The sequence below is a fragment of the Phlebotomus papatasi genome, chromosome 2 (assembly GCF_024763615.1).
Source record: "Phlebotomus papatasi isolate M1 chromosome 2, Ppap_2.1, whole genome shotgun sequence".
In the NCBI taxonomy this organism is placed as follows: domain Eukaryota; kingdom Metazoa; phylum Arthropoda; class Insecta; order Diptera; family Psychodidae; genus Phlebotomus; species Phlebotomus papatasi.
Genome location: NC_077223.1, coordinates 72,154,065 through 72,178,173, shown reverse-complemented (window position 1 = coordinate 72,178,173; position 24,109 = coordinate 72,154,065). Strand labels below are relative to the sequence as shown.

The window sequence follows — 24,109 nt, the reverse complement described above, 5'->3', positions numbered from 1 at the left end:
AAAAGCAAATGGCGGAAATTGGCGGGATAACCTTACATTTGACCTCTAGACTTTTGGGGACGAGAGTACCCATAAAGTTTGAACAAGTTTTTTGAAAATTCAAGAAAAAATTGTTATTCGAATTTATGCAATCTGTAATTGTTAGTTATCATACTTATTGGCCCCAAGAGGTTTTCCTTATTCTGGTCTAAAAATATTAAAAAAAAAAAGTCACAATATCTCCAAAGAAGCAGAAAATCGAAAATTTACGATTTTTGACCAAAAATATCTCAGCTCAGGAGTTATTTGGGATCCTGCAAAAAATATCCTAGATTTGGACATCCTTATAGTTTGTAATCGTCCACAAGAACAGGAATTTTATCGATTCTAAATAGTCTACAAAAATTTTCTTTCCCATGGGTACCCAGAGTCCCAAAGAAGACGAAAGAGTTAAAGGAAATTCTAGTTAATAATGTTATTTGCATCAGAATTTTCAATAATTTACCGGAGATCTTCTTATGATACCATTTCCTTAATCTTAACATCGCACCATGGATGGACCTGACTATTACCACATGTTTTAATTATTTACTAATAATAAAAAAATTCCATAAAATAATTTCTTAATCTCCAACTTTTACCCATACATATGACTTTTTTGGGCCAAAGAGTGTAGAATTTATTGGTTAATTAAATGATCTCGAACAAACATAAAATAATACACCTTTCTATCAACATTTTACATTTTAATTAATTTTTTTCGGACTCCAATAGAGTCAACAGGCCTGGAAATAATTAGTTGACTCTATCGAGGTCCCACTGTATATCGCTCCTTGGAAATTACAAGGGTCAACTCACTTTTTTGCGATTTTGAGATTCTAATGCACTTAGAAAGACAATTTAATAAATTTTCAGATGATATAAGTCATTAAATTTCGTTATTAGAAAAGTTTTTCAAAATTTTAATCTTTTTACTTTTTAATTACTTGCATAATTTTGTTTGAAGTAAAGGGGCACAAAATATATTCATCGTTCAATTTTTTGTGAAACAGGGGACTAACTCAAGCAAGTTGATCCCTTGTCATTCTAATTTCAGCAAAATTTGCACATAATTTATAACGACAAGGAGCTAACTCATTAAAAAGCCTATTTTGAAAGGTAAAAATACAAAAGTTTCCATGTTTACATTAGTGCTCATACAAATAGAAAAGAAATAAATTTTTTTTGTTCAGTCATTTAATTGAGATACTTATTTACACAAAGTTGAATCTTTCATGTTGTCTCCTGAAAAATGCCCGAAAATTAGTTGGCCCCTTGTAATTTCTAAGGAGCGATATAAAACTGTGATGATTGAATTTGTCATCAATTTTTGAAAGCTCATTCCATACATAAATTTCACTTCTTCATATTTATTTTAAATTAAAAATAAAATTTTCTTTTTATTTCTCTAATTAATTTAATATTCAGACGCACACAAAAAATATCATTTATCAAAGGATTTAATATCGTTGAAATTGAAATTAAGGACATAAAATTGGCTCAACAGTGTCATCTATTGCCAAACATTTGCATCATTCCTAGACTTAAACCACTAAACCCTTTAACGTGATAGAATTCATAGTTTATAAAACCTTTTAAATGTTTATTTCTAGAATATTTCTCCACCATTTCTGATAGAAATATTTATTCACATAATAATAATCCTAAAAATCAAAAAATAACTATGACTTGCAAACCTTTATTCAGAACATATGAAGAAAATTATATAATTCAAAGGATTACACAAAATAATGCGCCTTCCGGACAGTAATTCCGTAATCATTGAGAGCAGGAGCCAAATCTTCCGTTGTCAGATTGTATTTGCGATCTTTGGAGCCTTTTTGGTTCTTGGAGGATGCGTGACTCCCACTCGAAGTGTTACTTGATCGAGTTTTGCAGTGCTGCAGAGCATCATTGGCAACATCAGCAATAAACTTCTGCACAGCAATAGATATCAGACGAATGCTGAAAATAGAAAAAGCATATTCCCGTCAGAAGCCTGAAACCTTGCAAAATGTCGAAAATATACTTACATCCTCGGATCGGATGTATCAAAACCCGAAGAATTGAGATAGTAAGAGGTCACAGCATCGGGAATCTAAGAAAAATTCAAATAATTTAACAAATTGAAAGGCAAAACTTATGGGAAAAGCGTGAACTCACCGTAGGAGTGTAATCTTCCAATTGCACAAGGAAATCACTTAAAACCTGCCCAGATCGCTCTTCATTGGCAACTGCTGTATTGCGAACACCACCTCTGTGGATCCCAAAATTATCCCCAATCATTTTCTTAGTGAATTTTTCTAGATTTTTGATCAGAAAACAGCCAAAGTGCGAAGTAAACAAAAACAATTTGTCATCTGAAGTGGAGAAATGAAACTCGTCTAAAAATGGCGTCATGTTCGAAAACATTTATATGGCTCAAATTTTTTTCTCATTCAAATGCAACTTGAAAAAAATTGTAGAATAAAATTTTTAATTATTTTTACTCTTAAAAAAAAGTAATTACGATTCTACACTTAAAAGAAAAGTGAATCTTACTTACCTAGGTCACATTCATCTTATTGAAAAATTGTAACAGACATTTTCTTTTGTAAATTGTATTTCTTTTGTTGTAAAATAATATCGAATTTTCCGATAATTCTTAAATATCTAGGAACCTAGGGAGTTCTGTTTTCAAAGAGATTCTCAGGACCGAGAAAAAGCTCGCGAATTGAGTCCAGTAAGACAGAAAAATTACATTCCCACAAGAGAGGTCTTTGGAATACACTGAGTCCCGGCATTAAGTCCTTCGGGATTATGCACCTGATGGAATTATACACATACAATTCGTCAGTTAAATCAGCATTTGTCGTAACTTCCTTTTGATAACTTTTCAGGAGACGAAATTTTCAGTTCAATATTATTTTCCTTAAAAATGAGCCCCGAATGCGATACTTTTGAGTCAAAATAATAAAAGTGGCACTAACAAACTGTAAGTTAACTTGAGAAAATCTTTATAAAATGTTTTAAAAGCTGCAATATTGAGAAATATGTTAGAAGAAACACAATAATATTTTATCGTAACTTCCATCGTTTATAAAGCCGTAACTTCCAATGTATGGAGATTTTGGAAGTTACGACAATTTTCTAAAATGCATTATATCAATTTGAATTATTCTAGTGATAATAAGCGCCTTTATTTGACTAAATTAGTCAATAATACTGTTATCCCTGTCCCTAAAAGGTTTTATTTCATAAGTTTTATTGAATAAATTTTGTGCTTCCCGTCGCTTGTTTTGTTTTGAATAAATGACAGATAGGTAGGGATTTTTTCTCACTTTTTTCTCGCAAATATTGAATTAAAATGATTTCATATTACACTATTCGCACTGTCTTTCGATATTTGGGAGAGTTTATAAATGTTTTATTGAGAAATATTGCAATTTTGCTGCAAATTACAAGCCACGCAAGTGAGCAAAAGAAGTTACGGCAAATGCTGATTATTGAAAATTCTGTATGGAAATTTATCGTAACTTCTCCAAAAATGGAAGTTACGACAAATTTTGATAATTTTTTCTTAATTAAGGGCACTTACGATAATTTTTGTTTAAAATAATTTTTATTGGGCTTATGAAAGTTTCTTTTTCAAAATTGCGTTTAATAAACAAAATTACGCTGATTCCAAATATGTATACAGTAGAGTCTCGCTATAGTCCATATTTGGTTTCAAATTTGACACTTGGGTCGCACTAGTCCATGTAATTTTTTAAAATTATCAACGATTTTTAGTATTGAAATTGCTCGACGGCTTCCACTTTCTTTGCGATTGTGGTACTTGTCCTTGCTCTCTTCATTGTGGATCACAATTATCACAACTACTTAATAAAATTTGCCAAAAATATTAAAATAATTATGCATGTCGCATACTAAAAAACATAACCTAACTTAAAATCAGTATTTTGAAATCAACGGTCGATAAATTGTGGACTATAGAGCGATGGCCTATAGCGAGACTCTACTCTCTACTGTATATCTAAAAATCGTAAAAATGAAGTTACGATAAATGCTGATTTAACTGACGAATTATGCAAGTTTGCCTACTATTGGGGGTAAATTTGTGAAATCATTTTTGAAATACGCCTGAATGTATACTATATTGCGACGCGGGAAATTTGAAATCATTTTCTAACTTTTTCAGAATAAGACTTTAATTTCTTTTATCAAGATAATTTTTTTTAAATATTCTAAGCATTTATTGAAAAACTGGTCGAAAAGTACACTGTTTGTTAATGCATTTCTATTAAACAATTGAATCTTTTTGTTTGAACTACTTTTACTCCGCGTGAAATTCGTCTACGGACGATTTATTCAAAAGAAAGCCCCTGCGGTTATGCAATTTTTCTCGATGCATAATGCCATTTCGCGGTCCTGAAAATGTCCATAATCCCGGGATTGAGTGTAGTTACGGAAACGCCATAATGTATGCAAAAAGTGTCGGCGCCAATTTTTTAGCATATTTTCAGCGCTAATGGTTCATAAGAAATGTATTTCAAATTCACCGTGTGAAAAAATGCATACATTTTGGGGTATTTCAAAAATTACTTTTATAAATGAGCTCCCAATTAGGCAATTTATATCAAATTCTTTCAGTCCGATTTCTCTCAAGCCGGAACTCCCTGTATTCATTTGCTAAATAAATTTTGTTTTTCGTCTTCTAAATTTATTTTTATTGAGATTTTTATTTAGTTTTACCCTGTACAGAGTAAAATATGACATGCTAGCGAGAATAATTTTTCCAATTTAGAATAAAGAAGAATCACTCATTTAACAGACTTCAAGTCATTTAAAAAATATTAAATTTAATGAATTTAATTCATGAATCGCTTGAATATGAAATAATTTAATTCAAACAATTTTATAAAAAGGAACAATTTAAAAAACAAATAAAAAGCAAACTTTGAATGAATAGTCTTGTGAATACCACCCTTTTCTGTTTTCTCAATGGCTCCGCCCCTATGGCATCGATCGGCCTCAAATTTTGGTATGTCATAGCTGGGCCTTAGCCCTTTAAGGACGATTGGTTCACCGGTGGCGGTGACCCAAAAATGAAACTTTTCCTACGGCCTACTAAAGTTGTATTTTGCTCTAAAAAGTTAGAAAAAAAAAATGATTTTTTCTGATCCTCAATTTTTGACCTTCTCGTCCTTAAAAATCTCACCTACATAAGCCGGTTAGGATTATCTGTCCCTTTTTCTCTAGTCAGTGTAATAATATACACAGATGATACTAAAATATCGTTAGTATGCAAGAATATCTGCTGTTAGAAATTCAAAATATAAAAAAAAATATTAAAAGAAAATAACATGTAAAAATAAATATGTTGACAATTTTTAAGTTTTTTAATTAGATTTTTCATAATGTTGAATAAATTACTGATTCCTAAGTATGAGAAGTGCATGAAGTGCAAGAAGTGCTGGAAGTATTGCAGCATTTTCGAGAGTCTTCCGAAATGCTGAAAGTGTAAAGGGCTCCTTCATACTACGTCAGTTAAATCAGCATTTGTCGTAACTTCATTTTTGCGATTTTGAGATATATACATATTTAGAATCGGCGTAATTTTGTTTATTAAACTCACTTGAGAAAAAGAAACATTTATAGGTCCATTAAAAATTATTTTAAACAAAAATTATCGTAAGTGCCCTTAGTTAATAAAAATTTATCAGAATTTGTCGTAACTTCCATTTTTGGGGAAGTTACGACAAATTTTCATACAAAATTTGCTCTAATCAGCATTTGCCGTAACTTTTTTAGCTCGCTTGCGTGGCTTGTAATTTGCAGCAAAAATTTAATATTACTCATTAAAACGTTCACAAACTTTTCCATATATCCAAGGACAGTGCGAATAATGCAACATTAAATCATTTTAATTCGATATTTGTGAGAAAAAAGTGAGGAAAAATCCATGCCCATCTGTCATTATTTCAAAACAAAACAAGCAATGTGGCGCACAAAATTTATTAAATAAAATTTATCAAATAAAACTTTTAGTGACAAGGACCACCGTTTAATAGACTAATTTAGTGAAATAAAGGCACTCATTATCACTAGAGTAATTAAAATTGATATAATGTGTTTTTGAAAATTGTCGTAACTTCCAAGATCTCCATACATTAGAAGTTACGGCTTTATAAACGATGCAAGTTACGATAAAATATTACTGTGTTTCTTCTAACATATAGGGTAAGGGCTCATAATTTTGGACAGTCTGCTTATAAGCATCGATGTTCCAAGTTTGAAGGGCGATATTTTCAATACTAATTGACTTTTTTTGTTACTCTCTTTTCAGAAGGGTTGTTTAGAAACTTGTCAGCTATTTATCATCTCATTTTTACTAAAATTAGTTTTAATACGTTTAAAAATGAATTGAGATGTAGAGGTGAATTTGGCTCTTATTTTGGACAACTTGTTTATTAATTTGGCCAATTGGCTGTAAATTTGGACAGATAATCCGCCTCAACAGGATGCCCATTGTTCTTCATTTGATGAACCAATCTTACCAAGTCCTCTTCTTGTTCATGTAAGGGAAACGTAGTATGTCACAAGAAGCCCGGAAACTTTCCATATCACTCATTAAAGTGAGTTGACTTCGGTACTCCAAATACGTGCGGATTTGCTCATTCCCTGGCCTTTCCGGGAGCCTTTCAAGGCATTTATCGCTACATCTCTTTCGTAGAGATAATGCTCCTTTGTTTCCCCAGGCATTTGTCCAACCTAGTCATCACAAAAGCTAAAATTTCACGAAATTTCGTGAGAAAAACACCTGTCCAAAATAAGGAGTATCACCTCACTGGTGAATCTCTTAGAAAATTTCCCATTTTCCACACGAAAAATCTAATTCACAAGGCAAATTTCACTTCAGGTCAAATCAACAAGTCACTGTAAATGTGAATCAACACAATATTCAATGAATATTCAATAATATCACTCAAGAAAAGCGAGGAAACATTCTTAGTACTTCACCACAGCTAAATAAGACATAAGTAAACACGAAGTTCTGTCATATTTCTCGTAAGAAATTGCTCACACTGAATTTTCAACAAAGCAATTTCAACTCAAATCATATTCAAAATTTAATTTATTTAGTGTCAAAATCTTCCAAAAAGAACAAATATTTAGATAGAATTCATTATTCATCAAATATTTTAATAAAAATCCATAATTTTAATCAATTTATTTTTAGTGTCCAATGTTATCCTCAGTGTCCAAAATAAGAAACTGAACAAAATTATGAGCCTTTCCCCTATCTCAATATCTCAGCTTTTAAATCATTTTATAAAGATTTTTTCAAGTTAACTTACAGTTTATTAGTGCCACTTTTATTATTTTGACTCAAAAGTATCGCATTCGCGGCTCATTTTTAAGAAAAATAATGCTGAACTGAAAATTTCGTCCCCTTAAAAATTTGTCAAAAGGAAGTTCCGACAAATGCTGATTTAACTGACGACTAATTATGGAAGTGTCTGGAAGTGGTGTACACATTTTCATCCTAATATCTCCCCCTTTCCAGAATGCTTTGTGAATGTATAAAAATAAAAAAAATCACAAAAATAAAAGGTACGATACTTGTTTACATACACGACGACGACGATAATGCCCAGCGCACAATAATATTTATTTTGTAAACATGTTTTTGACATTTCAATGAGAATGAGTGAGATCTAGATCTAGTTATCTCGCTCACACTTATAGAAAATTTTAAAAACATGTTTACAAACAAAAATGATTGTGCGTTGGGCATAATGACCAGCGCACAATAACTTTTGTTTGTAAACATGTTTTCAAAATTTTCCATGAGTATGAGCGAGATGAGTATCTAGATCTCACTCACTCTCATTGAAATATCAAAAACATGTTTACTAAACAAAAGTTATTGTGCGTTGGACATAATGTACATGAAATTAATATTTCAAATTTTGGTCCTAAAAAAACACTGCAAGTCTTTCAAAAACCCCTTGAGCATCTTGCAAAGGTTACTCTTCGTTCAGAATGAATCTAAAAAAAACGTCACTGTCGGAATTCTGTCTATTCCCTCGAGTAGCTCCCGGACGCTATTGAAAGACAAATTTCTCCATATTTTCTCATAATTTTATTGATACCCCTACAATTCTATATGCTACACAAGAAAATAATGATAATTCCTTTTGAGTGCACTCACATAAACAGCATCTACCTCTCTCTTTCGGACAACTCAAAAAAAAATCATTATCATACTTTTATTTGTGAAATTTCTAAAACTTTTATAAAAAGTCATACAGAAGTTCTCTCTTATTTTTTTTTTGTTAATTCTCTCTCAATTGCGCAATATTTCACTTGTTTGAAGAAAAAAAACTATTTGCAATTTTTGTTCAGTGGAATTTTTTTGCATTAGAAAAAATCATCAACAGAAAATTTTTACTTGGACAATTTCCATCACAACGAAGTTTTTTTTATTGTGAATTGATTCTTTTGTTTTTGGGTAAGTTTTGTTTTTTTCTTAAATTACCTGGTGATTTTCTTTTTTTTTTTTGGGCAGAAAATAAAGGGTAAGCCTAACCCTTTCTCGATGGCATCAGAAGATTTGCTGCTGTAACTGAGTCCGGAAAGAGTGTATGATAATTGAGAAGTGGAACGTAGGCAGCTGTTATGGCTCGTCCGGCAAACCATCGTCCATGGAGTGAATTGACCGCCAAGACGGCCGTCGCAATGCTCGGACACTTTACATAAACATTCCCCTGCGGCGACAATTTATCCACAAACACATGATAACATCCCCCGTGCTTATTTGCCTCCTCAATCACATCATCCTGAATCTCTTGTGCCCATGCCGGATTCGATTCACTGGTCGGATCGAACATATTGCTCAGCATAAAGCACTGCGTAGCAATTGGCGGAGCTGCTGATGTCGGCTGTGTCGGTGGCTGTTGAGGTGCTGTGGCCAGAAGAGCATTTGCCGCTGCCTGTGGCACTGCCAATCCTGCTCCTTCGGCCAACTTAAACATCAACTGCAACCGCCCCGTTGCCCCCAAATCAATCCCACTCCTGTCCATCTCATCTGTATCCAGGGATGTATTGGTATTCATATCCAGGCGCTCTGTGACATTGCCCACCTTCATCGGTCTCCCCGCCAATTCAAAACCATTCAACTGCTCAAGTGCCTTCTTAGCATCTTCGGCATTGTGGAAGGTTATAAAGCCATAACCCTTTGACCTTCCCGTCTCATTGTCCATTATCAACTGGATGGAGTCTATTTTGCCGAAAGGCTCAAAAATACCACGCAACATATCTTCGGTTATGTTGAAATGCAACGAGCCAACATAGAGACGCATCGGACCCGAAGGATTCTTCGGCAGAATCGCAGGAACAGTATTTGCCAGGCGATTTTTCTCAGCCTGCGTATGTTGCACACTTATAGGAATACCCAGAAGTTTCTGTCCTGAAAGTCCCAAAGCCTGAAAACAAAATTATTTATTAAGAAATTTCAAAACCAGGAAACCAATTTGTTATAGGGTAAATGTCCTAATTCAAAACCATATCCAGACGCTTTAACTTTGACAGAAGATTCAACGCATTAAGTTCATATTTTTTCTGAAGAGAATTACATAAATTTGCTCCTTGACTCATCTAGAATGTTACTGTTTAGTGAAAATTCTTTAGATGTAATTTGAAAACTTCTTAAATACAAGAAAAATACGCGAGCGTAAAATGCTTCTATTGGAAACAAATTAATCCAAATGGAGACAAGGGAAAGTTTCTAATTGGAGACAAACAGTGTAAGTGACACCACGACGAAAGGCTTCCAAAACCTTGTTAAGTTGGTCTTGAGTGCAGGATTTGTTTTTATTCTTGGTCTTTTCTCCTTTCCCATTTAAAACAATAAGAAAATTTCTCCAAAAAAATCATATTTGCGGGGTTTCCTATTGAATCATTTGCAAATAAAGTAAGAGAAGTATATATCGACCATGCACCTTGTATCGGCCAGCTTGCACAAGACATCGACCACCAAGATAAAATGAATATTTAAAAATTACTAACTAGGTTTTAACAATTAGGGGAAAGGCTCATAATTTTGTCCAGTTTCTTATTTTGGTCACTTTGAGGATAAAATTGGACACTAAAAATAAATTGATTAAAATGATGGATTTTTATTCCAATATTTGATGAATAATGAATTCTATTTAAATATTTGTTCTTTTTGGAAGATTTTGACACTAAATACGTTAAATTTTGAATATGATTTGAGTTGAAATTGCTTTGTTGAAAACTCAGTGTGAGCAATTGCTTACGAGAAATATGACAGAACTTCGTGGCTTACTTCAGTCTTATTTAGTTTTGGTCAAGTACTAACAAAGTTTGTTCGCTGTTTTTGAGTGATATTATTGAATATTCATTGAATATTGTGTTGATTCACGTTACTGATGATTTGTACATTTGACCTGAAGTGAGATTTGCCTTGTGAATTATATTTTTCGTGTGAAAAATGGGAAATTTTTTAAGACATTCACCAGTGAGGTGATAATCCTTATTTTGGACAGGTGTTTTTCTCACGAAATTTCGTGAAGTTTTAACTTTGGTGATGACTATGTTGGACAAATGCCTGGAGAAACAAAGAGGACTTGGTAAGATTGGTTCATGAAATGAAGAACAATGGGCATCCTGTTGAGGCGGATTAGCTGTCCAAATATACAGCCAAGTTGTCCAAATTAATAACCAAGTTGTCCAAAATAAGAGACAAATTCACCTCTACATATCAATTCATTTTTAAACGTATTAAAAATAATTTTAATATAAACAAAGACAATAAACCCTTGCCAAGTTTCTAAACAACCCTTCCGAAAAGAGAGTAACAAAAAAATCAATTACTATTGAAAATATCGCACTTCAAACTTGGAACATCGATCCCTATAAGCAGACAGCAGACTGTCCAAAATTATGAGCCTTTACCCTATCTAATGTAAAATATATTGCGTTTGTTCATATGTAATTTTCTGAATTAAGTTTTTCGTCGAATTTTTAAGAAAATATAATTATTCATCTAATTTATTGGGTCACTGTATCGGAGTGTTAATAAAAAATCAGCCATTTCTCAAATTCTTTTGATTTTATACTAGAATTTCAGTGACACAAAATAAGGAATTATACCTTATTTAAATGATTTATGAAATAGAACACATTTTAATTATCTCTCTACGCATAATTAGCATTAATTTGTTAATTGAGAAGAAGTACGTTTTGTTCCAAGTACAGATCTGATCGACCATTTCTCATCGCACTTCGATGTAATTTTCGCGAGCGGTAGAAGTTATGTCGGTTATGTTTTCGTTGTGAAAAAAAATTTCCCCAGTGAGAATTTTGCATTTTATCAATGTTAAACATCTTGAAGGATGTCTTAGAAACTGCAATATCAGAGGAAGGATTGAAAAATGTGCTGGATGCCATAACGGCACGAGAATCTTCTTTAAGACGACTGCACAGCTAGAGCTTTTCTTTTAAGCAAATTATTGAGCGTTTTTCTTAACTGGCCGATACTTACTTCCCTGACCTTACTTCAGAAAAACCCTTTTTGTTCACGGAATAGGTAATTATTTCATTTGAAAACTTCACGTACCGTTAACAATAAAGATTTGCACTTAATTTAACTAAAATTAGCCAGAAATATAACATAAATGTTAAACAAAACGAATAAACAAAAGTCACTTTATTATGTTTTTCATTGGAAAACATGGTCGATCGATGAAAAATTCGAAGGTGAAAAAGTACACTTTTAATTTTTCTGAGAAATTAACAAATAAAAATTTGTGAATATGAATGGATTTTCGCTTTATTTGGAGCAAAATTAACTAAATAATGAAACTGTGGTATAAAAAATATATAAATATAATAATTTAGTAGTGTATTTATCATGAAAACAATGACGTTTCCATTTGGAGTAGCGAAAAATTTCCATTTGGAGCAGGTTTTGAATTAGCTTAATTTACCCTAATTATATATTTAGTAAACAAAAATTATAACAGAAAAAAGTCATTCCTTTCCAATGCGACTCTACACTGAGAAAAAAGAGGGTGCGATTAACTTTTTTTTCCTCATAACTTTAACACTTTTTAGGTGTAAAAATTTATCAATATTTTTTAATGTTAATTTTACACCTTTTAAGGGTAAAATTAACATGAAAAAGAGTAACTTTAACCCCTAATACACCTAAAAAGCATATTATTTACACCGATTTAGGATCAATACTTCAGGGTAAAATAAATATTTCTGGAATGTTATTTTAACTTTTTCGAATTTCTCTCAGTGTAGTATTAATCGTTAAAAACAAAATGATCGGTACTTTCTTACAATTAATGTTAACTTGTACGGTGAAAAAAGTAATTCCTTTGAAAAAATTCCAAAAGATAAATTTAATGTTTTTTCGCCAAAATTTCTTTAGCATACCTTTTCCCCCAAATTAAAACAATTAAACAAATATTTTAATTTGGTCTACAAATATGCAAAGTGAAAAAAAAAATAAAAAATAAATAAATAAATAAATTGCTTACTCACCAGTGGAACAGATTCTGGATCTCTAAATTCGATGTAGGCGATCCCCTTGAATCGTTTTGTTTTGTTGCAGGTGATCAGACGCACATCTCGCACTTTTCCGACACTCGAGAAGAACTCCTCCAGGTCCCTGGCACGAATTCGTTGTGACAGCTGCATGCAGAAAACGGTCCTGGCATCGCGCTCTTCAGGGCTCAGATCTTCAGGCGGTGAATGATGCCCCAAGCCATTTGGTGGTGTCCTTCCTCGTCGAAAGTGCCTAGGAGATGGTGATCTTCGTCTGAAAGTTGAAAAAGAAACAGCTATAGCAGTGGAAAAATATTTTGGTTTTTGTTTGGCTTACCTTCTGATCGGTGATCGGCTGCGACGCCTATCTCTAGATCGAGTACGGCGTCTCTCACGCGAACGACTGCGCTTTTTGCCTTTAGAACGCGAACGACGACGCTCACGTGATCGACTCCGGCGACGACGTTCAATCCGTTCAATTCGATCTCTCGATCTACTCCTGCGTTTCTCCTTTTCCCTCTCTTTCTCCTTCTCCTTCGACCGACTCCTGCGACGCTTCTCGCGCGAACGATTCCTCTCCCGGGATTTCCTACGCGACCTATCCTTTTCCACACCGTGCTCTCCTGCTCCAGCCCTCGAATGGCTCCTGGAAAATTGTTTAAAATAATTCTATTAAGATTAAAGGATTCTAACATTTAAAAAATGAATTAATCTTGAATGGATCGACTATAAAGGGAATTTTCTTTCTTTAGGTAGGAGCTTGAAGGGAAAGGTGCTATCAATAAAATTATTTAGAAACTCTTACATCAATCGAAAGAAAATGTTTATTTTCTTTTAGATGCTTCACAAATTGTCTTAATATAAAAAAAAATAAAAATGAATTAAAATAAATGAAAAGATTTATTTTCCAAATCAAAATTTAAACTTTTGCTTAAATTGGGGGAGTCCCTTTTACTAAAATACATTTTTTATTGAGCCTTCAATTCTGAAATAAATCTTAACGCCTCTGGCACACCTGGCATGAGGAAAACTTCATAAGACCAAAAATCCTTTTCTTTTATTATCTACCGTTTTTCGAACAGAAAAAACAAAAAATTTCTTTAAAAAAACTTCAATTTAAATCCAATATTTTGAATTTGAGCTTCTTAAAAAAATCATTAAAATCCTTTAGACTTAAAATATTATTTAGAAACTTTTTTTTTAAATACTGCACTTTGATCCACTTCGATACCGATTTTGACAATAATTGTGGATCTGAGTTGCTTTTCTCTGTGGAAATTGCGTTTAACTCTTTCCGGACCGCAGCATATGCTGCAAGCCAATTTCACAATTTTTTAATCAAAAATATCTAAGCTCAGGAATTAATTGAGGTCTTACAAAAATTATCTTACATTTGGACATCATTATAGTTTGTAATAATCCACAAGAATAGGATTTTTATCAGTTCTGAATAATTAAAAAACATTATTTTTCACAGAACATTCATAGGGGAGGGTGGGGCAGTTTAACGACGGGGCAGTTTCAATTTTTGCATATTCTTCTTATCCTTTTGAAAGGAATGGGATAAAACCTTTATGTTATTGAAGAGAGAACTGAGACCCATGTTCATAAAAATAATTAATTTCGTGACGCTTCTCGTTTGAATTCTCTAATTGATTTTGTAAAACTGCATGAAAATGAAACTTTTTGTAATGTTTTAATTTCAACAATTTCTGAACTATTGCACTTATCTATAGAAGTAACGTAATTGTATTAAATTACCAGGGGTTTTATGATTATTATAAGGCATTTAGAGTTGAATTAATTTTAAGACGGTTCTGACAATTTTGAATTAAGTTCCGAAAGTGCGTGAGGGGCAGTTTCATACAAGCACACGGAGAAGTTTTCAGTGTTTATCAATTTACTTTTTTAATCAAAATCAACTTAAAATGATCATTGAAAACGTTTTGTAGCTGTAATTGTCCATAAAATTCGAAATTATGGGAAGTAGTATTTCCTAAAAGTTAAAAAAAAATCTTTCAGTGTTTTTTAAGTGGTTAAAAATGATAAATTTAATTGTTATAATATTTTTTCAGGATGTTTTCAGCAAGATATTGTAATTTTTTTTTTAGTATTATAAAAATTCAAGACTTTAAAATTCTATTGTAAAACTGTTATACTAAGAAGGACATGTTCTAAGGCAATATAATGATCCAACAATGTACAAAATTAGATTAGCACTACAAAAGAAATTTCTTTCGCATAAAAATTTAAAAAAATGCTCAATTAATGAGAAATAGGCTTGGAAATCTTCGGTGATATTTTATTTTCTTTGTGTGCCCAATTAGTGTTCAAATTCTGTTATAAAGTTCTTTTTCGATTATATTTTTATGTTTTAGAATCTTAGAAGACTTCAAAATAGTAATTTTAATCAATTCTGATATCGCAAGTTTCCTATACACACGTTTAATCTTTCTCAAAAATAGCCTCATATTTATCTTGAAATTGCCCCGCAATGGGGGACTTTCACACATTCTGCCTTTCAAGTGAAATAAATTTCTCCACAATACACTAATGAAATTAAAGGATTATTGTTAGTATTTTTATTAACCATAAACCCAACTGTAATTCACAGAATATACAAAGTTTTACTTCTGTTTATCATCTTTTTGCAAAATGGTCCCAAAATTCATCTTGCAATTTAGGGGTGAAACTGCCCCACTCTCCCCTATGCTGCTTTGGGTACTCAGAGTCCCAAAAGAGACGTAAGAGTTAAAAAGACACTAGTGTGCATTTATCAAGCAAATGGGGTCATGTTTGGGGTCGTTGGAAAGGTCTTGGAATTTCCTATAAAACTGAACCGGTTCCAATCGGTTTTGAATCGGTAATGAACCGGTTCATAACGATAAAAAAAATTATCTGAAAATCAATCTTATTACTTTTAAAACTAGTTTGGGGGATCTTTTGAGAGATTTTTGAATCGGTTCAATCGGTTGAGAACTGGTGAACGATAAATGATGCGAAAGTACTTTTGCGGTATAGCATCCAAGCCACGAGTTCGAGCATTTCACAAAGCCTGGGACGCTTTGTCACCCCTTTTTCTTTTAATTTTCTGTTTAATTTGTACTTTTTGAACTTGATTAGCTTAGACGGCTTATACAACCTGAGAAAGAGCATTTTCACCGTTTGGCTCTGGAGGTTGGCCACCAACGCTAAGACGGCGGTGGACACTGTTTCTTCAATTGCTTGAATATTTTCTGTGCTTTCAAGGGATTTAATCTCAATAGCACGCATTGTCATTGTAAACAAAAATAAAATAAAAAATAGAATTAAAAAAAGCATTAGCAGTCAGAGCAGTAAAAAGGACATTTTCTTGGATGAAAATGCCCTTCGCTACATTATTATAATTCTTATAATTATTTTTTTTTTATTGTTTTTAATTTATTGGATATCACAATACTCCCTAGCCGTCCCGCTTTATGTCCTTGTCTATATCACTCTTTGACATTCAAAATTGGATTGAGCCAAATTGAATTTGGTGTGATGCTTAAACAAAGACGAAGAGTGAGAAGAAATGAGATAGAAATGTGCATTGCGTTTGAGAAATAAAGGAATGCGAATTTTGGTTTCATGAAATTTTCTGATTTAAAAGATGTTTCGGAGCCAACAATAGTTCAAATCAATTTAAAATTAAGAATTCCTAATTTTAATATATAAAGTTTCACCACGGTTTTAAAGAAAAAAAAACACAATAAACTTTTCACTGAAAAGTTAGGGCAGAATCAATTTGACAGTAAAATGTTCACTGTATTTCATTAATTTACGCATTTTCATTGCAATTCTTATGCAAATTCTCGATTACCGTATTACCTTATCTCATACTCGGTGGCACTAGGTGAAAATAATATAAGAAAATTGAAGAAATGAAACGAAAATGCGATAAATGGTGAGCAAAAACAACTACGATTAATTTCTCTTAGTTTTTTGCTCATCGTTTTTCGAATTTTCGTTTTATTTCTTCAATTTTCTTATATTATTTTCACCTAGTACCACCGAGTATGAGATAAGGTACACTAGATCCCGGCATTATGCACATTTTCGGGACCGAAAAAAACGCGCGAAATGGCATTATGCATCGAGAAAATTTGCATACCTACAGGGGCTTTCTTTTGAATAAATTGACCGTTGAACGAATTTCGCGCAGAGTAAAAGTCGGTAAAAGTAGTTCAAACAAAAAGATTCAAATGTTTCAACTAATTCAACAATATAAATGCATTAACAAACAGTACATGGCCAGAGTTCTTCAATAAATGGTTAGAATAATAAAAAAAACCTTAAAAAAAAAAGAAATTAAAATTTTGTTCTGAAAAAGTAGCAAAATGTTTTCAAATTTCCCGCGTCGCACCATAGTATGCATTCAGGCGTATTTCAAAAATGATTTCATAAATTGACTCCCGATGGTAGGCAAATTTGCATAATTGTGTGTGCATAATTCCGTCAGGTGCATAATCCCGAAGGACTTAATGCCGGGACTGAGTGTAATACGGTAATCGAGAATTTGCGTAAGAATGCAATGAAAATGCGTAAATTAACGAAATACAGTGAGGCTACTGCGAGTATCAGGTGAGATTTTTAACAATCTCACCTACTATTTTATTGTCAATGTGATTCTGCCCTTAATGCCAAACTTTTCAAAATTGTAATTAGTTTGTCTTTAGAACCAGATTCACTATTTAAAAGAAAAGTCATATCAATTGTTTAATTTTTAAATGAAGGCACAAAAGTTTAATTTCAATCTGGAAAGACTCCCTGTTTCAGAATTGAGTAACGGGTCAATAAATAAAACTATTACTAAATATTAATTAATAAAAAAATATTCTTACCTTCCCCGCTTATTCTCCTTGTCCTTTCCATTCTGTACTCTACTTGGCGATGAAAAATTCACGTCATCCTATTTTACACAATGAGTCATTTCATTATTTTTTTTTCGAACCGATTTTGTGTTGGGTTTGATTTTGTTTTTTTTTCATTTTTTTTTTTTTAGAGACAGACAGAGAGAGACATTTTGGATGTAGAGCATTTTGAGGTTTACACACAGCCAGCAACGTCGTGTCAGAGTCGAGATTTTTCGCGCCAAATCACAACACAGCATGAATAAAATAAAAAATTTTGCAAATTAATAATTATTCTCTTTAGTTATTTTTTGTTTGTTTTAGTTACTATAAATGTAAGAATGCGATAGAAAATATAGTGATAAAAGAAAATCATTTATCAATATTTAAAAAAAAAATAACCTAAAACTATTAATTGGGATTACTGTAATAAAAAAAGAACACTTTACCATAACCACTTTTTTTCTAAATGGTTAAACAACTTGTTTTTGCACTCAGAAATACATTATGTCGTCTAGAAATGGTTTGTTTGTAAATTCTGAAAAAAGCATTTAGTTTTTTATATATTCTTCACTTTCTAAATACTTTTTTTAAATTGACCTGAAACGGGAAGACATAAGATTTTGGCAAAGTAAAAAATAAAACATATTTTTGGTTTTTTTTTCTTCGAAAATTCGACATTCTTTTTTTCTGTAAATTAAATCATTATGTCTCTTCTTCATTTCATGTCTGGCTTTACAATCCGGCTCATAAATGTCAATTGATGGGAAAGTTTCAACCTCAATTTTGAGAAATGTTTTTTGGATTCTTTTTTTCTTAAATGTTTCATTCTGGGATTTACCAAACTTACCAGATCACAATCCAGCCAAATTAGAAGGACCTCTTTTGTTCATTCAACGTACATTGAGAATTATGTGAGTTTTTTAATGGAACTTCTGCAAAAGATACACCCGTAAGAAAGTTTACCAGAAAAAATCATGATTTGTCTAATATTGATTTTAAAGATTAATAAAAACAAAAAAATAAAAAAATAAAAATTATGTCAAGATATGCGTGGAATTAAAATCTTTAATCTAAATTAATATATCTATTAATTCTTTTGAGGATTATGATACAAAAAAAATATGTTAGCTTTTCTTTATTTTGAAATGAAGAAAGAAAAAAATAATTTACTTTTTTCTCAATCATGTTTCCTTCTGGTGTATCTCCGGCAATTTTATCATATCCGTGTCTCATCTACAAAAAGAGGTTATGTAAGAAAAAATATTTTTGTTCGCATTTTTTTTCATTCATTTGTTCTCGCTTTAACCCGTGATGAGGATGACTCTTTTGCTGATCCTTTTCAACACATCTCACACCCCTGACCAACTCATCAACACCAAATAGTCACAAGATAGTAAGTTTGTGTGGGCATCTTGAACCGCGTCAACATGTTGTGGGAAGCCCTGGGCAAATATGGATATTTAAGTCAACGATTTTCCTTCTTATGCAAATGCATTATTAACATCATTCTTTTTTTTTATTTCTCTATTAGGAAAGTTCTAGAATCTTGTATTATTGCATTGAAACATAATGCAATATGTTTTATTTGACAGTTTCTTTTGTCACCTCAAACACCAAAAATAGCGATTTATCTGCCATCGAGGATAATCCAGAAGAATCAGTAGAGGGAAGTGGGGCACCTTTGAAATTGAGATTTAGCTGCACGAGAAGATTGAGAAGGTAAATTACATTATGATATGGCTCAGTTCCATTTAAACATAGGAGAAAAATCCCAATTTCTAAGGTGCCCCACTTCGCCCTAATTTGGATTGATTCTAATATAAAAAGGATGTTTCTAAATTCAAAAGAATTTTTAAAATAAGTTGTAAGACCAAAGCTATTGTAATTTAAGTTCGGGGTACTAAAACATTTCAAACAATTTATCAAAAAAAATCGTCAGAAAAACTCATGATTTGATATTATTTTTTTAAATTGATCCTGAAGTCTTGGAATTAGGATAAATATTTTTTTTAATTCAGTATTTCATAATAAAACTTTGAAAAGTAATATAATTTTCGAAAAACATTCCATGTAAGAAATGTTATTTTTCTTACATTTTTAGTATTTGGCTAAAGGTTTCTTACCTTTGGCACATTTTATTAAAAAAAAAAATAATAATATTTAAATTCTTTAATTTCGCAATTATCAGTAGAGAAAGTCTTGGAAGCTTCAGACGACATTAGTGTCGCATTATTCGATTTTATCCTTTTGCCATTATAACCACCATAACGTTTAAACTCGTTAATTCCTAGATTTTTTCCACGATTGCTTTAAGTAGTCACTTGGATAATCCTCTGACCAGGGCAGAGCATTCTCATACATTTTTGTATATACGTACAAAAATGTGGTATATTTTTTCTTAAGTGGTTTTTAGTTTTGGTATAAAACCAAATGCAATCATTTTAAAACTTTTACAAAATGAAAGAGTATCTAATGTTATGTTATTAGCATAAAATTTATAATGATTGCATGATGATAATACTTCCTAAAACCTTTATGAAAAATACGTAAAATTCGCATTTTTTTGATTTTTTCTGAAAAATTTTCTATCTGTAACACCAGTAAAATTTTAAATTCAATAAAAATATGTTCTCTGTATATGTGGCTACCATTTCGTGTTATATTTATTTTTGTGGGATCTAAAGATTAAAAATTATAAAGAATTTAAGAAAAATATACCATTGGTGAATTAAAATGCTCCATCCGTTAGTTATCATCCTAGCCTCTGACCTTCTCTAACTAAGGCAGCATTAAACGCCTCAAACTTGTAATTTACTGTTTGCAAAATCTTAATCCTTCATGATCGAATGAATAATAAATAATACATTTGATGTTTCAAAATTTATTAAAGTCTTGTGTTTTTAAAAACCTTAAGAATTTGTAACAAAAATGATTCTGTCGAAAAGATGACTTCGCACTTTCGCGATTTGAGTGGCATATTGGGCATTTTATGATTACTTTATTACAGAATTTTGTGTACTTTCAGAATCCGGTTTTATTTTTATTTCAAAAAGGCTGTATTGAAGATTTTCTATAATTTTATATATTTCACATTTTTGTTGTAAAACCGACTTTTTATAAATTGCCTTATAAAGATTAGGAAAAAAGTGCCTTTTTGCAAGTATATTCTCTACACATTACTCAGATAATGATAATAAGATAATATTTACGACACACAAAAATTAATTTCTTCTTTTTTTAAAGGTTCTTGCGTTAATCTGTGCTATTTTTCGCATTTGTGAAAGATCTGAATTAAATCCCAGAAAATTTAAGTAGCATTTTTTAAAGAATAAGAGTAGCGTCTGCGCTAAAAGAATTAGCTCTGCTCAAAATATTCAAGTTTCTTTCTCAAAATCCTAAATCATTATTAAGTATGTTTTTTTATAAAGTTGTATAAAATACAATTATTTACCTTTTTGTTACACGAAAACAACATCAAGGCTCTATCAAAGATATCTATCGGGCACTCGGAAACAAAATGTCACCCGAATTAGGGTAAATGTCCTAATTCAAAACCATATCCAGACGCTTTAACTTTGACAGAAGATTCAACGCATTAAGTTCATATTTTTTCTGAAGAGAATTACATAAATTTGCTCCTTGACTCTTCTAGAATGTTACTGTTTAGTGAAAATTCTTTAGATATAATTTGAAAACTTCTTAAATACAAAAAAAATATGCGAGTGTAAAATGCTTCTATTGGAAGCAAATTAATCTAAATGGAGACAAGGGAAAGCTTCTAATTGGAGACAAACAGTGTGAAACCGCGACGAAAGGCTTCCAAAACCTTATTGAGTTGCTCCTGAATGCAGAATTTATTTTTATTCTTGGTCTTTTCTCCTCTCCCATCTAAAACAATAAGAAAATCTCTCCAAAAAAATCATATTTCCGGGGTTTCCTATTGAAGCATTTGCAGACACTTCAGAAAACCCCTTTTTGTTCACGAAATAGGTAATTATTTCATTTGAAAACTTCACGAATCTTTAACAATAAAGATTAGCACTTAATTTAACTAAAATTAGCCAGAAATATGACATAAATGTTAAAAAAAAAACGAATAAACAACAGTCACCTCATTGTGTTTTTCATTGGAAAACATGGTCGATCGATGAAAAATTCGATGGTACACTTTTAATTTTTCTGAGAAATTAACAAATAAAAATTTGTGAATATGAATGGATTTTCGCTTTATTTAGAGCAAAATTAACTAAATAATGAAACTGAGGTATAGAAAATATATAAATATAATAATTTAGTATTGTATTTATCATGAAAACGGTGACGTTTCCATTTAAAATAGAGAAAAATTTCCATTTTAAGCAGGTTTTGAATTAGCTTAATTTACCCTAGAGAGAAATTCAGGAGTGCGACTGATCGACATTTGAACTTCGTAGGAACATCACTAGAGACAACGCCACAGTAAAAATACCGATTTTCATAACACATAACTTCAATTATCTCGAGACGTGCTTAACCAATCTTTATGATTACTTGGGCATAATTGTAGAGGACATTTATATCTATAGTTCGTACAATCATAATTTTTTTTTTGTTTAGACGACGCTAGCTGTGCGATTTTGTCGTTTTGATGTGAAAAAATGATTTTCCCATGATAATTCTTTGAAACTACTCAGATGTCAATTTGACTGCTTCTACTCGGCCAAGACACTTAAAATATGGTTTTAAATGGAAAATCTAACAAAAAATACAACAATTCTTTGATATAGTTGAAGTTTATCAAATGAACACTTGGAGCGTCCCTCAACTTCAGCTCTAAATCGAATTTGCATGCATTCCGGGTTAGCTCACGTTAAGAATCTCACCTACAAAAGGTTGATCTAAGTTTATCACTAGCTTTCAATTTTCCTCTTATTTATCAAAGGAAAAATTTCATTCTAAAATGCGAGTGTTTTCGATTAATAAAACAGAATTTTTGAATTGAGAACTAAAAGAAAAAAAAATAAAATATTCCAGTATTAATATATGGAAAACTTTAATTTAAGGTTTAGGCCCAAAGGGCCCAAATGTGTCACTCAAATCACGGAAGTGCAACTCTAAAATAAAACTGACTTTCACTTTCCTAGCGTCAAGATTTTTTCTTATTGAAAGCACTTAAAAATTGTAGTAGTATAGGTAAATTAGCAAAAAAAAACGTATTAAGGATAAGTTTTTGACTTATAAATTTCTTAAACGTGCCATAAAATCTCCCCTATGAAAAGGATTGAAAAATGAAAGGTGTAAATGAGAATTAGAAACAGTGTCATTAAAATTAATGCAGCTAATCCTTCAGAAGTTCACAGGTAGCTGAAAAATCAATAAAAACCTTGTTCCTACCCAAGCACTTTTTAATTACGCATCTAAGGTCTTCATTTTAGTTCTTGGCACTGTAATTACCGATGACTTGCTAATAATGGGCCTTTATAAGATAATAAAATATTGGTTTTTCTTCATGAGTAATTCGTTATTGATTTTTTATTCAAACCCCTAACGTCCTAACTTTCTATTTCTGTGTTTGTTCGATTATTTCAAATAAAAATACACATTCCGAGAAATACTGATTTTATGGAGCTATATAATTATTAAATCATGAGTTTTTGATAACTCCTCCTCTAAACGTTTCAATTCGCAATATATTTAGCAATTTTGTGAAACAATACAACTTGTTATATCAATAGTTTCTTGGAAATTATTCGCTAATTGGGTGTTTGGGGCTACAAAGCGATTTTGAGTATCATTGTCAGGACACAAGGAATCAGAATCGCTCTTCGGGAAGCTATTTTCTTTGTCCTGAAGAGCCATTCCAATTACTTTTGAGTTTTTTTTCTGGATAAACTCAAAATTATATCTTTTACACTAAAGATTCTTTTGACTTTCCTTAACAAACATATTTCTCTTGATTATTGTTTTACTTCTTGTGAACGAGTATATTCAATTTCTTTAAGTAAGTTAAGTACCTCAAGGTTGACCATTCGATGAATGAGAGACAATCAGTAGCTGGGTAATCAACATTTTTGTCTATAAATGTAGAGAACGAGGATATTTGAGTGCAAATTTCATTATAATCATGTAAACATAAAAACTATTTTTTTTCATAGAAATTGTTTTTTTTAGTTAAAGAAATTATAAATATCAAATTATAACTATTTTAGCTAAAAGCTTATCTAACTAGAGATTTAAACACTGAGGAAGTGTGAATCTACGGTACTTTCTTGCTGTGTTTTTCCAATGTAACACAGAGGATGAACTCCGTAAAAATCACACTGAAATCAGCATTTTTTCATTGCTTTGAAGGAAAAGGGGTACTCACGTCTTTTCGATATGGAGCTTCCAACATGGCTTCGACCAAGTCCAAATCTTCGGCCATCTTGAGACCTGCAATTTTTTCCACTCAATTATCCACTTGTACTTCACGTTTTCCAACTATTTTTCTATCGCAAAAGTTGCTCTGTGCAGTGATCTACACTACCTGACTGTTTTTACAATGTTCTGTATAGTTTAACAACCAGAAAACTTGTGTTTTATCCTCCTTCACGCGCCAGACACTTCTTCCAGCAGAATGCGACAAAAAAACTATGACGTCTACCCCGTCTACTGCGTTCGAAAACATGGCGTCG

General features: G+C 31.7%; 2 protein-coding genes across 2 annotated transcripts; both read right to left on the bottom strand.

Annotated features, from left to right (window-relative positions):
* Positions 1 to 1,701: 1,701 nt before the first annotated feature.
* Positions 1,702 to 2,398, bottom strand: LOC129804289 (transcription initiation factor TFIID subunit 10-like). The gene is made up of 3 exons (XM_055851444.1): positions 2,182 to 2,398; positions 2,052 to 2,116; positions 1,702 to 1,983 (listed from the first exon to the last, which is right to left on the bottom strand). The coding sequence occupies exons 1-3, from the start codon at positions 2,302 to 2,304 to the stop codon at positions 1,758 to 1,760; spliced, it is 414 nt and encodes a 137-aa protein (XP_055707419.1). The 5' UTR covers positions 2,305 to 2,398; the 3' UTR covers positions 1,702 to 1,757.
* A 5,725-nt stretch (positions 2,399 to 8,123) lies between these two features.
* On the bottom strand, positions 8,124 to 24,078 carry LOC129804287 (RNA-binding protein 39). The gene is made up of 6 exons (XM_055851442.1): positions 23,962 to 24,078; positions 23,803 to 23,867; positions 17,445 to 17,512; positions 12,920 to 13,228; positions 12,580 to 12,856; positions 8,124 to 9,488 (listed from the first exon to the last, which is right to left on the bottom strand). The coding sequence occupies exons 2-6, from the start codon at positions 23,857 to 23,859 to the stop codon at positions 8,589 to 8,591; spliced, it is 1,611 nt and encodes a 536-aa protein (XP_055707417.1). The 5' UTR covers positions 23,860 to 23,867; positions 23,962 to 24,078; the 3' UTR covers positions 8,124 to 8,588.
* Between the last annotated feature and the right edge of the window lie 31 nt (positions 24,079 to 24,109).